This window comes from Aricia agestis, chromosome 1 (genome assembly GCF_905147365.1).
Source record: "Aricia agestis chromosome 1, ilAriAges1.1, whole genome shotgun sequence".
In the NCBI taxonomy this organism is placed as follows: domain Eukaryota; kingdom Metazoa; phylum Arthropoda; class Insecta; order Lepidoptera; family Lycaenidae; genus Aricia; species Aricia agestis.
This window is the reverse complement of record NC_056406.1, coordinates 26895796-26910273: the sequence shown is the minus strand read 5'-3', so window position 1 is coordinate 26910273 and position 14478 is coordinate 26895796. Positions and strand designations below refer to the sequence as shown.

General features: G+C 39.3%; 1 protein-coding gene across 5 annotated transcripts in view; it reads right to left on the bottom strand.

Moving 5' to 3' along the window:
- Nucleotides 1-13920, bottom strand: part of LOC121732302 (ras-related protein Rab-5B) — a 30982-nt gene extending 17062 nt beyond the window's left edge. For 2 of the 5 annotated variants that reach the window (XR_006036350.1, XM_042122145.1), the window contains exons 1-5: nt 13723-13920; nt 11636-11886; nt 9856-9928; nt 1555-1771; nt 862-974 (exon numbers count right to left, since the gene is read on the bottom strand). Coding sequence is in view for 4 of the 5 variants with exons in the window: in XM_042122145.1 (XP_041978079.1) it covers nt 871-974; nt 1555-1771; nt 9856-9928; nt 11636-11883 (642 nt within the window). In the remaining variant the exon portion in view is untranslated. The other 3 variants (XM_042122157.1, XM_042122165.1, XM_042122173.1) reach the window with 3 other exon arrangements.
- Between the last annotated feature and the right edge of the window lie 558 nt (nt 13921-14478).

Below are 14478 nucleotides of genomic sequence, written 5' to 3'. Positions count from 1 at the left end.
CGACCGGAGAAATACCACGTTCTCACAGAAAACCAACGTGAAACAGCGCTTGCGCTATGTTTCGCCGAGTGAGTGAGTTTACCGGAGGCCCAATCCCCTACCCTATTCCCTTCCCTACCCTCCTAAAAGGCCGGCTATTCCCTCTTAAAAGGCCGGCAGCGCACCTGCAGCTAGCGCACCTGCAGCTCTTCTGATGCTGCGAATGTCCATGGGCGCCGGAAGTTGCTTTCGTTGTGACATAAAACTGCTGATTTGGGAACTATTAATTAAAATACAGGTAATAAATGGTAGCCTGTACGAAGCTAATTCGAAAGTTTTATTTTTTATATTGTTGAAAGTTGTATGCGGAAAAAGTTCTGAATCAATAACAACATTATAAAATAATGCGAAAGTGTGTCTGTTTGTCTGTTACCTCTTCACGCCCGAACCGTAGGGCCGATTTTTCTGAAATTCTGTATGGACACACTTTGAGTTCTTTGAAAGGACATAGAATACAAAAATTTACGGTTCCCGTGCGATAAAGTACTTTTGGCACAACGGAGTTGCGGGCGTCTAGTAGCTTATATTCAAAACTTTAATAGGCTATTGTAACGTAGGAGGGGCAGACTAAAGGTACAATTCCATGCATCGCGACAGTCGTAAGCCGCGCGCGGCCTATGACTGTCGTCGGCCGCGCGCGGCTCACGACAGTCGTAGGCCGCGCGCGGCTTACGACTGTCGCGATGCACGGAATTGTACCTTTAGGCCATAGGCCATAATTTGTACCAAATTAACAGATTTAGTGAGCGTGAGACGTCTTACAAATCTGTCAAATCCATAGTTTAGAAATGCATTTACGCGTCGCGTTGACGTTTAGCATACCTTCTCGTATCACTTGCAGCAGGAAGAGGCGCGCGGCGCGTCGTCCACGAGCCGGCGCGCGCCGCCCGCGCCGCCGCCGCCGCCGCCGCTCTCGCTCTTTGGTAACTTGTTCGCTGAAACACCGTCATCATACAATTATACACGAGGCGAAATATAATGTCTGTAAAAACTTTAGCAGGCTTAGCATGGTCACCATAGATAGGTTTATACTTAGCATAATTATTAAAGTAAACAAAGTGCATATTAACAAAGGAAATCTGTCAGTTTGTCCGCAAAAACTCAGCGTTTCTATCCTTTTGCATTTCTACTGTACCATGCTACAGATGTTCATACTGGCTATGAAAAGGAAAAGAAGTGCAGCCATACAATTTTCAACGTCTATCAACTTTCATATAATGTTTCAACTGACTTGCGATAGTCTTAGGGCTCCCACACAAAACTGCGAATCCGCATCGCATCACAAAAATCTGCAACAAACTCATACTAAAAATGACATTGCGATACGATACGATGCGATTTCGCAAATTTGTGTGTTGCGTTGAGTCTTTCATAGTCGGTCTTGTTCTTGCACACCTAGTCTTGGTCTTGCCTTTTTTCAAGACCGAGACTGCAAGAACAAGACCAATTTTGCTCATCAGTCATCACTATTTGTGTGGGAGCCCCTAGCGCTCGTGCCGCGTGCGTGCGACTCACCGATAGCTAGGAATATATCGTTGACGTTCATGGCGGTCTTGGCGCTGGTCTCCATGAACAGCAGGCCGTTCTCGTCGGCGTAGGCCTGCGCCTCGTCGAACTCGACCATGCGCTTGGCGGCCAGGTCGCTCTTGTTGCCCGCCAGCGCTATCACGATCGACGGCGACGCCTGCCGCTGCAGCTCCTTCACCCAGTTCTTCGCACGACCAAATGTGTCCTGGAACAGGTTACCATCAAATCAAATGTCTTTATTGCCAGAATGTTGTTGATATAAAGGTCTTATTAACTAATTATAGTACTAACATCGAATCACTTCAGGGCTCTTAATCGGGAGTAAGGCAGCTGCCTTACTCCCGACAGAATCAGAATCGAATCGAGAATCGAATCAGCTCGACGTCCAAGCTTTTGCTACTTTCGACATAATATTATATACTAGCGGAAAATCGTGCTTTGGAACTAATTCGATCTCAACGGCTTTTCCCTACTCCTGAGTCCTGACAGCTATACTAGCGCACGATCGTGCTGCGGCTCAATTTGTAACTAATCGGACTCGTAAATCAAAATCGTATCAGACTGCTGTTATGTTCATTGTTCATGAAAAATAAATCAAAAAATTTTTGAAAAATCAATACCAAATGCTACGAGCGTGTCACTAATAATAATATTTATGATAGGTAGGCAATCATTCACCTTGTGTCAAGTAATTTCCTTTCCGAGTTTCGTTTAGAAATATAAATAATAAATGTGGTAGGCAGTCATACACCTTGTATTAATAATGATAATATAATTACCTTCACTTTCCTTATATAGACATATCAAATTAAATATTAGGCATCTGTGTGATGTTGAGAGTTGCAATCCATGAACTAAGAAATGATAACCTGAATAACATTTGCGCAGAACGTTTCGGTGTAAATGAACATTTTATTGTTGTTTACACCAGCTATCACGCTGGAACAGTAGCACAATGACTGAGCTTACGTACACTGTTATCTATTGCCTATTGGACACATCGCCGAGAGCGCTATCGGTTGTCTGCGGGGTGATGAGGACATCTTTCAGACAAAGACTAGGACATCCAGATAAAGGTATTTAAAAAGAATTCTATAACAGCGAATGGGCCTAAGAATATAGTTTGTCTTATTATAATCCACACGCTATAAGCATTGTATTGGCCGTAAAACCTTATCAAAGATTACAAATGTAAGCACAACTCAGTTTGAGGATGACCGCACTAGCTAACGCAAGCAACTTAACAAGGCATAAAATAAGAAAAGATGCTGTTTACCAATGTGATTATGAAGTTAGACAAGACTCCGGAAGACTGATTCTCATACCTCGAATGTTTCGATAGTCGGTTAGGCTGGCTGGATGCAGGCTGTCTTGCTCTTGCGTGAGACTGAGGTGCGAATAAGACAATTTGCAATCGAAGCGACATTCGAGATATGAAATTCGGGTTCCTGGCACATTAGACAATGCACTTCATTAAGAACCGTGTCTATATTAAGCCGGCATAAGAGCTGGGCGATCGATGGGCCTTCGCCCTTGAACTTGAAGACTTACGCGTGCAGTACGACTGGGCGGCCGCCGCCGAATCAGCTGTAATGATTAGCTAGAACTGATTGATGACACGTCTCTGCCTTCACGTCTAGGTAATGACTTGAGAGCGAAAGAGATAAAGTTTTTTTACTTTGAATCGGTCAGAGAAATGACAGAGGAAGGATTTGACTGATAAATGTAAAGCGAGATGACGTGAAAAAAAACCTTATTCTACCGACGCAGATAAAATTCACTAATCACTAATCAGAGAGATTACTTACAAAGATTGATAGAAAGTGAGTATACCCCTTATGTTACTAGCCAGTAGCAAATACATAGCTTAGGTCAGCGGTTCCCAAACTTATTTTGTCTACTGCCCACTTTGAGAACAAATTATGTTTTAGCGCCATTGTTTCAATTTAAAATGCATCTACATGAAATAAATCAACCCCAAGCCTCTACACAACACCCCCATTCTGTTTTGGGTCCCACACCGCCGCATTTTGGACCTCCAGCGCCCATAAGGGGACGTTATCGCCTACTTTGGTAAAGATTGGCTTAGGTGAAGTCAAATCATAATATTCTCAGTGAACACATATAAACAATACCATACAGTTTCTAATGAAAGTACCTAATAGTCTATTTCGCTGGCTACATAGCTAACATAGCAGACATCCGTCAGCCGGCCGCCGGAGGAAATCGACTGCAGAGTGCAGCGGAAGGACGCCGCGACCTCTCACTTGCGTACTCGCCAGTTGCAGTACACTTACTGACCTATTAATATGGAGGCTGTATTGTGTTCTTAGAACTTTAATTGGATACTGCAATTAATATTATTATGTACGTGTTAGCTACAGCAACGGAGCAACGGGAGGCATCATTTCATATGATAAAGATAGATCCAAAGTGATAAAGGCCTAGCCTCTGGGTAGGGTTGCCAGGCGTCCGGATAAAGCCGGACAGTCAGGCTTTATGCTTGCGTGTCCGGCCAAATCAAAGGGAGTCCGGCCAAGACGGTTTTACATCTAATGAGATGTAAAATTGTATAGCAATTAGATGACTGTTTTAATAACAGAAAATGTGTACGGTGTACACGAGCAGCCGAACGTATTTCTATATTAAAAGCTTAGATTCTAAGTACTCGATAGCAACTATTTTTGTACTAATATCCGGCCAAGCTGACTGCTTTGTCCGGCTTTTCGGTTATAGCAACCTGGCAACCCTACCTCTGGGTAATAAAAGTTAAGCCGCGAGTAAATCCAACAAAGTTAAGCCACCGGTGTTGATTGCATTGTCTGTCAATTTGGTGATCACGAGGCTGTTGTCACATCGCGGTCAATGTCGGCGGGGCACGCGACTCGCCCGCGCCGGTCGCCGCGCGACGGTCACCACGACGATTGTCAACAGCTGATCATTGCATGCCTACATAATATCATTTACTATTAAAATAGATAGGACTTTGCGCAACAGAAATCTAGTAAGTACGTGGTTTCTGTTTGATGCGTTGGAGAAGTCAGTTGCCGAATAACAGTCGGATAACTTTCTCAACGTCGGGGCCCGATCTAGCCATTTAGCCGCTCCGGGCAAAGAGCATTTTCGCCGCCCTTTACCTATACAGGAATCATATTTGTTGGGGGAAAATGGGAGGATTATTTAAGTAAAATACTCAAATATTTCCACTGCCAGACTTAAGGTATGTTAGCTGGTAAAATTCTCAAACTTAAGTGGTGGATGGCTAGGTTGGAAGATAGGAATAAGTCTATTTCGCCGCCCCTCATTTTTGCCGCTCTGGGCAAATGCCCGGCTCGCCCCCTCCCCCCTGAGCCCGGCCCTGCTCAACATTGCTGTTTCTGCCTGATACGTTACAATTGGTGGGGGATATCTGGTCGCCATTAAGGCGACGCCTTGATAATTTGGCTGTAGCGATATGGATTTTTCTCAGCAATGACTAAAGCTAAGAAATTAAAGTTCATTGTCAGTATTCATCAATGTCTTTGTTTTTGAATTACCCATAGCATAACACGGTTGGTCAATTTTTATAACACGGAATAATAAATTAAGTAAAAAAGGGATTCTAATTTTGCCAACAGAGGAGAGTGATTTAAGCTTCCAAAATTTGTACATAGATTGGTTGCTTGCTATGCTTGAGCATACACTTTAATTTGCCCATATTAGCCTATATGAAATATATTTATGGTTTTTAAATTACGCGACAAAAACCATTTTATCGCTTACGCCTTTTCCATTTCTTGCTGTTTCATTTCTTATCTTCTATGAGAGGCCGGGCCGGCGTATCCAACACGGTTTTTTACTTTAACACGGCGTCACCTTAAACCTTACCAGCAGGCTTAGACTTCAGATTATACAGGGTGTAACAAAAATAAGTGATAATACTTTAGGATGTGTACGTGTTCCTTGTAGAGAGTTCGCTGTGAAAGTAGCAGCCCTGAAAGACCAACTTTTTTTTTTCACTTTTGTATGGGGAAACTCGTGACGCTCGGGCCCTTGCCCATACAAAAGTGAAAAAATTTTTTCGTCTTTCAGCGCTGCTACTTTCACAGTGAAGTCTCTACAAGGAACACATACACACCCTAAGGTATTATCACTTATTTTTGTTACACACTGTATACCACAAATCTGATATCTATTGAAATAAGGTAGTGGTACCCCTTATTCCTATAGATATCAGATTTGTGGTTAAGTACATATTATAATTTATAATATTCCGTATAAGTATTGGAAAATAATATGTTTTACAATGATTACTTGTGTTGTTGACTGTGGCGTAAATCGTAACCGAGCCAAAAATTAAGATAACAAAATATGAGTCATCAGACAATCCGGAATATAGTTTGCTGATGAATAATGATAAATTAATTATTTCACACCTAGTTTGTTAAATTGAAGTTTTATTCAATTTAATAAACAAGGTTCATGGAATTCATGGAATTTTTAGTCGTTATGCCTTCCTTCATTAAGACAATTGTATTGAATTATACCACAGGCCCAGCAAATGAAATGACGACAATACTTGTAAGTATTCAGATGTAATAAGATTGGAGACGTAGCTTCGCCCACGCAAAGACTCTACGGAATAATAATTATTAATTAAAAGTTATAACAATCGACGCTTCAAAATTATTCAAATTAAAAAAATAAAATTCAAATAAGTCCTTGAAAGAAGGCCAAGGAATAGAAGCCATGACATGGCTTCTATTCCTTGGCCTTCTTTCAAAGCGTCTGTACGTTTCCCACTTAATGCTAACCGAAACTTTATTAATTATTCTTTGAAAAAATATCAAATATTATGTATATTGTACATATTATAAATGTATAATAATCATGAGCATAGCTACACCAAATAAGTACACAAATATTTTCTCTATTGACGTCGATACAGGCTTTAAATTTTTTGTTGATTTCAGCCATTTTTCGGGACAAATTATAATATTATAAGTATTCATTCGTAGCCTAAATTTAGTAAGTATTCACTTGCCAGTTGCCACGGACATAATATCTGATAAGGACCGGCCGGCCGGCGCCCCGCGGGCCCCGCCCCCCGCACCCGCATGAGGGGCGTATCCTTTTATTAAATTACTCGTAAATGATAGATCTCATTTATAAATAGAATATAAATAGTTGATTGCGACTTCCTTGCCCACTTTCACCAAACTTTATGATGTTCGTCTATTTGTGACAACATAATAATAGATCATTTTATACGAGCTACGAGACGCGTATTTTAGCTCAAATTTTATATTTACATTTTTCCACTTATGTGAATATTTTGTTGATATAATGAATAACCTAATTTAACATGTACATGTTTAGATATTGGGAACATATAAACAGGGTATTGTTGCCTTGTTGTACACAAGTCTGCAATCTTATTCCGAGTATACTGACCCGCTGAGCTGCATTATCACATATCAGGCACCGCTTTGGGTCAATGTCAGTTCTGTTGCGACTTGTAGTAAGCTTAGAACCCTACAGAGAGGACATACGCAAATATGACCTCTCTATAAATCCTGCAAATCTACCCGTAACAACAGCGTTACCTGTAGATTCAGAGGGCTAAGAGTTCAACCAAAATTCTAGTGTATTTTATATTTATAGATATTGTGAGAACAGTGCTCGTGCAGCATTTCAGTCGCCAACGAGTCTGAGCGCCCAAAGGTCACGGACGAAGCAGCCGCCGCCGCCCGCCGCACGCCAGGTTATATAAAACACAGCCTGCACTCAGCCGAAGTGCACTCAAGGATAGCGGTGCGATTGTATTACTATTTACTAGTTTCACATTAGACATACATAAATGTATTAGCCAGTAAACAATTTGAGAACAAAAGGCCATTAATTGCATAAGATGATAAGCGAAAAAGTGAAGTGATTATGAGACGCTAAAATTTCAAAACAAACGCACCTGAGAAAGGATTTTCAAAAATTTCAATGACTGATCAAAGTTTCTTTAAATATCACTGATTGGAATTTACAAAGCAGATACCTAGTACCTATTGATAGATACCTAATACCTATTGGAATTTACAAAGCAGATACCTAGCTGATTAAAACGTAGGTAAATATTCCACTAATGCAATAGGAATATTAAAATCGCAAAAAATCGAGTCGGTACCGAACAAGAGCATTAGCACTGTAATTAGTGTATTGCGCAACGAGCACGGCCTTTCATGGTCTGGACTCTGGGACATCCTTGTTCCAACGGTTCGGATTTTAAGTTTCTCACAAATAAAAGTCATAGAGAATCCTCCATATTCCTATTAAACTTTTAAAAACGCGATAATGTAAGCGTATGCGACTGCGAGGACCATTGTACGATTTTCTAACCTAGCGTACCTTTAGTAATAAAAACTCCGGCATGTTATTTTTTATGAAATGGTACATACTACATAGCTTCCAAAAATAGGGGATTTTTACAGAATATTGACGGCCTACGTTGGTCCCAAAAGCCGGACGACTGATAACTTACGTGACGTCACGAAGCAACTATGCATTTCGTAATCACGTGCTAAACACCAGTTAGGGTTTTCCACTACAACTTACAACCAACAAAAGCGAGCATAAATTATATTTTTATATCGATCGTGGCCTGAACCACCGTAAACATTTCTACAAACTAGTAGGTATTTCTCGCACTCTCGCACTCGCACGACTTATAATAATATTATAGTCGCCGAATCTTTATTAGTAGTGTAATAAGATAAGTTAAGAAGCTTATAAAAAATTGCATTATAAAATATGAATAGATTCATCTAAATCGTAATTAAATATTTTACCCGCTAACAGGTAGCCGTAGCGAGTTGTAGCTAAAACCACGGAAAGAATTTGGACGCCTGAAGCAGCCTTGCTGAACAGTAAGACTGGCAAGATCATAAAGATAACAATTTAACTGTGATTAGTACTACACGCTCCACTTGTGACTGTTTACTTGCACGACCTTGCGAGTTGCGCCTGCGCAGCGCGCGAGCCTTATTTACAAGTTCCGACGATCATGACATTAGCACGCGACTTTGTCTTCGGAATATGAGTTACATACAGTTAACAAGAGTGACGTCATCAGCGAAATGTCGGACCAATGACGCTCACGTATTCCGTTGGAACGAAATCGGTAGCGTAATGTAATGATTCACTCTCTTCCTAAGTCGTTTTCTTGTGCTGAAGGCAGGTCAAGTAGTCCTGATGTCACTGCGACCCTTGAATAGATCCCCTATTGTGACTAAGTCGTACAGGCTATAGTAATAAATAATTAATCATAAAAGTATATCGTGATCGATAGAATTTATTCTTACTATTAAGTATGGGTTGCATCAGAGGCGTGGTTAAAGGTAAAGTTATGGTTCTATAGTTAAGGCTAACTTTAACTTTAACCTTGACCACAGAATTTGACAGATGACCCGACAAGGCTTGAAATGAACGTGGGCGGGGCGCTGCTGGTAAAGGAGAACTGTCAAAAATTGCGTTTTTGTATGATGACAGCGTTAGTTCTTTTTTTCGCCACGTTCATTCAAAGCCTTGTCGAGCTCAAGGTTATGGTTAAATATGGCGTCCATTTTTGACTTTAACCAAAGATTTGACATTTTGCATTGTAGTTATCGTTAAAGTTACAATTATAGCTAAAGTAAGTTGGTGCAACCCACCATAACTGTATAATTTAACATTTTTTACTCTGTTTACCTTGAGATCGTGTTTAAGACGAAGCACGTGATTTCAATGGTACAACTTAGTATATACAGTTTTGTGTGTAAATAAATGTGTCGGTTTGACGTTTTGCCTGCATGTAGTAATGTAGTACCTGCCTATGTACAAATAAACAAAATTTGAAATTACCTAAGCATACCTCGCAAAAGAATACACACAGGCAGGATGTCATTAATTTATTTTTTAATTAATGTATGTGTCGACTGTCGTCATTCCGAATTATAATAAAAGAGATAATAGAAACTGGTAACACCATTTCACATACTAGCATATTATGGCTTGAACATTACAGTGAGGTAAATATTCTCACGTACTATTTCAAATTTAAATAAAATATGTAGCCCGTAACTTTTTGGGCCAAAATTACTATATTGCGCGGGAACTGCACACAACACATTCTGTTGTAGTAAAATCCTTTTCTATGCCTTTTTTATCTCTAGATCAAATTTCATCCGAATCGTTGGGGTTTGAGCGTGAAGAGATAACAGACGGACACACGTTCGTATTTATATTATTAGTATGGACATTGGATAAATGTATTGTATTTACCTGATTAGTAATGTCGTAGACTACGATGGCCGCCTGCGCGCCCCGGTAGTACATTGGCGCTAAACTGTGATACCTGCAACACCACAACACATAAATCGACTGCTCTTATCGTATTAATTATAATATTATACATATACAACATGACTGGTGAGACATGGTCAATACTTAAGGAGAGTACTCGGTACTCGATTCTCATTATAATTATGTAATAAAATTAGGTACTTACTTAATTTTTGACCAAATTTCCCTTTAAATAAATGAATCATGGACACTTACCGCCGTAATCAGACCGCCGTACTCGGAGACATTTAATGACGATTAACCTTCAATTTAATGGAGAGTTTGACAGATAATGTATGGGGCTTATGTCAAAATTTTGAATTAATTACATTTAAGTAATTAATGTTCCACTCTGAGTGCGGCAGTTAGTAAATTACCGCGCGCTACCCCTCCCGCCGTTGGGTAAATAATTTCAACTAATATAATAGCCAAATAACACGTCCACGAGTATTGAACATGTCTCACCAGTCATACTGTATACAGCTGCCACTATATTATCTTGACGGACGCATCATCCGCTGAAGACGTGAAGAGGGTCCATCAGCAGATCATCCGCCGACATATAAAGGCGGATTCTCTTGCAGGGTGTTTTTAAACATTTTAGGTACCTAACTGTGTAAAATATTTTTTACCCAACTATGCAGCAATATAATAAACCCAAAATAATTGAAAATAATCGGCCAAGTGCGAGTTGGACTAGCGCACAAAGGGTTCCGTACCGTAAAGGAGCAAAAAATATGAGAGGGGCTCCCATACAAAAACACAATTTTTATTAACCCTTATTTTTATTTTATTATTAAATATTAAAGTACACATACAACAAAAGAATATGTGAAAAATTCAAGTGCCTACCTCTTGCCATTATTGATATAGAGCGAAAAAGGCTGAAAAAATCACGTTTGTTGTATAATATTTATGGGGGGCTCCCTTAAATATTAATTTTATTTTGTTTTCAGTATTTGTTGTTATAGCGGCAACAGATATACACAGTCTGAAAATTTCAGAAGTCTAACTATAGCAGTTCTTGAGATACAGCCTGGAGACAGACAGACGGACAGACAGACATCCAAGTCTTAGTAATAGGGTCCCTTTTTACCCTTTGGGTACGGAACCCTAAAAATGGGGAGTCCGTAATTACATATTTATCAACTATCAATAGCCCAGATAACATTGGCTCTTTATAATTTTCATACCTATAACCGTGAAATGATCTTTTGTATTTGAACTATTCCAAAACTCCCAATATTGGACTTACATCTACATATTTTCTTCTTACAAAATAATCAGCCAAGTGCGAGTCGGACTCGCGCACGAAGAGTTATGTTATAGAGCAAAAATTAAATTAATTTTTTATTTTATTTTAATATTATTATTAATGATTAAAGTAAACATATAATTAGGGCTTTTGTGTGAAAATTTCAAGTACCTACCTGTTCTCATTATTGATAACAAGCAGGCTAAAAATATCACATTTGTTGTATGGGAGCCCCCCCTTAAATATTATTTTATTTTTGCGAAAATATCAACCTATTACAGTTCATAAGATACAGCTTGGTGACAGACAGACCGGTGGACCGACAACAAAGTCTTAGTCATAGGGTCCCGTTTTTACCCTATGGGTACGGAACCCTAAAAACGACTTTTTTTTATACATCCTTCTGGCTTAAAGCCAGCATTTAATTGTAGGCAGATGTTACACAATATGTTATTGTTAACGCACCTTTCCTGCCCCGCTGTGTCCCATATCTCGAACTTAACGGTGGTGTCGTCGAGGCAGAGCGTCTGCGTGAGGAAGGCGGCGCCGATGGTGCTCTCCTGGTACTCGTGGAACTGGCCCTTCACGAAGCGCAGCACCAGCGACGATTTGCCCACCGCCGACTCCCCTAGCAGCACCAGCTTGAACTGGCACACCTTGGTCTGCGGCGCGCCGTTGCCCCGCGCCGCCGCTCCGCTCCTGTTTGTCGACATTGCCTGCAATATACCCTAATATCAATAAATATAATAGAAATAAGATAATGAAAAATATTATTGAGTAGATTCTGATGGTCTCTGAGAGATTGATTGTGAGAGTTGTATGTAGTATGAAGTAAAGATCAGGACTCAGCAGTACTAACTTGTCAAACTGAAGTAAGAGCACTTAAGTTGAGTGTATGTCAAATGAACTATGAAGTAAAGATTGTTTTGTAAGTTAGTACTGCTGATGCTTTTACACACTCTCTTAGTTCAAAACAATAAGCAAGTTGCCAAACAAGTTAATGCTGATTCACATTGAAACAGCAGCTTGTAAGCAGCCCAATATCTAGTAATGGTAAACATGTTTCAACCGAGTCCAGCAACAACCTGGCACCTGCTACTGTATCAATCAGCACTTACAAATTCTCTTGATTGAGTTTCTCTTTTCATGCACAAAATTAACTCATTCAAACATTTAAGAGCTGTGAATTGTGATGCCAAACATATAGATAAACATTCACTGATAAGACACTTCAAAACACGAGGACTGAAGAGTGACTATAGTAAATGTTAATAATATTTATAGTTTTCTTAGTTTTATCGTGGATTCTTGGAAATCTATTGTCATCCCGGTCGGATTCGACCTCTTGGGGCTTGACAGGTTATTGTCAACATAACTTTATAATATTATGTTATTAGTACTATAAAAATAAAACAAATAAAAGTTGTAACAATACAGAACAGAATGATTACTACATGATAACACAGTGAAGCTAAATATTATTTTGCCATGATAATACAACAAAGTATCATCTAAGACCTATTGATAAAAATATTGTTGTTTCAAATACATAATAATTGTGAAATAAATTAGCCATGATTGTTTTAATATTATATTTTTTATGGTAAAAGAGAATAATGGTATAATCTACTTAATGAAAGTAGATTAAGGTATGACACAGTAGTATGGGCTACGAGTATTGGCTCTAAAATTAATTTAATACATACAGTGTAGAACAGCTGATATATTATGTAAATCAATAATTTAAATCATCTGTTCTTAATTCTAACAGTTCTGGAAAAACATTACATCAGAATAGTATTTGTTGCTTAGGAATTCTTATTAGATATTCTTATAAGTCAAACAGGGGGTGGACGCAAACTTACGTGAATTACAGATAGTTGTTAGTAGGTAGTAGTTTATTATTTATAATACACTACAGCTAATGTGCTACAGGCACTTCAATTGTTTTTTATCTTGCACACTCCGTGTATTATTGTTTCAATGGTTCAACACCTTCACAACAATGAACTCTCTACACACTCTGAAACTCACTCACCGGCTAGCAACGATACGAAAACACAATTTGATACCATCTGAAGGAGTCAACATTAAAACTAAGTGAAAAAAAACACTAACCGTCCCGTAAACCGATCAAAACGCAATAAAGAAGAAATCAGGACAAAAAAAACTTGTTATCTTTGCGTGCGTAGGATCGCGAAATCACAAAGGTAAACTGAACAATGAAACACTATCGCAGATAATGCCTCGCTCTGATCTTACAGTAAATTGTGTCAATTTACCAGCACGGTAAAAATTGCCTTCGAAATTATTGTCGACCGATGACTAACCGTGTCAGCTCGTATCGCTCCTTCCTTGTCCGACTACTTCCAATTCGCGGAGACAATCAGCTGTAGCCCATTATACCGATATTAGTATTAGCGAGGTTTAAGCACCCTGCTGAACGTACAATGGCTTAGTGCTGATATGTAAGTCTGCAGTAGAGATTTCCTACGCGACAATATTCGATAAAATGACGCATTTTCTAGATTATAAGGACGTGAAAGACGTACCCTCCCTGTTGATATATTTCCGTTAAGCACTCGTAAAGGGCGACAAATCCTCAAAAGGTCGCCGAGAATCCAATAATTTCATTAATCACACACTTATTATATAAAGAAACCACTAATTGAATGACTTTATTGAAAAACTAACAAAAATGCAAAATGACCACGAACAAACATGGAAGCGAGAGCGAGCGAGCATGAAATAAAAAATAACGATTGTCTATGAAACTTGTCATTTTTTTAACACTACTAGTCTATGGTGTATGGCTGTATGGGCATCGCTCCCTTTGCATGTCCCGACCGGGACAAATTCAAAAAAAGTCTATGGTGTACCGTGGTCCGTGTGGCGGTGTACTGCATAGACATAATATATACTGTCGGTGTACTGCAACCTCAGAACAGGGAATTATGGAGAAGTGTTACTGCCATAGACATAATATATATTATGGTTACTAAACTTCTTGGTTACTGCCGATCCACACTCAGCGCGCCGCGGATCGCGCATACTGCCAAATTTACTGATCCACACTCGCAAAGTTCGCGACATGTCCGCAATGTTGCCACTTTTTTATTTCTTCACTTTCTTGACGCACTATAGTTTGCGCTTTTGAGCCGTATTTATCTTACTTTATATTATAAAGTAAGATAAATACGGATAAAAAAAAGATAAAGAACTAGATGACCCGCGCGGCTTCACTCGCGTAAATTATTAGGAATTTTACGGAAAATATTTTAACTGACTTTCAAAATGGGGGAGGTGTT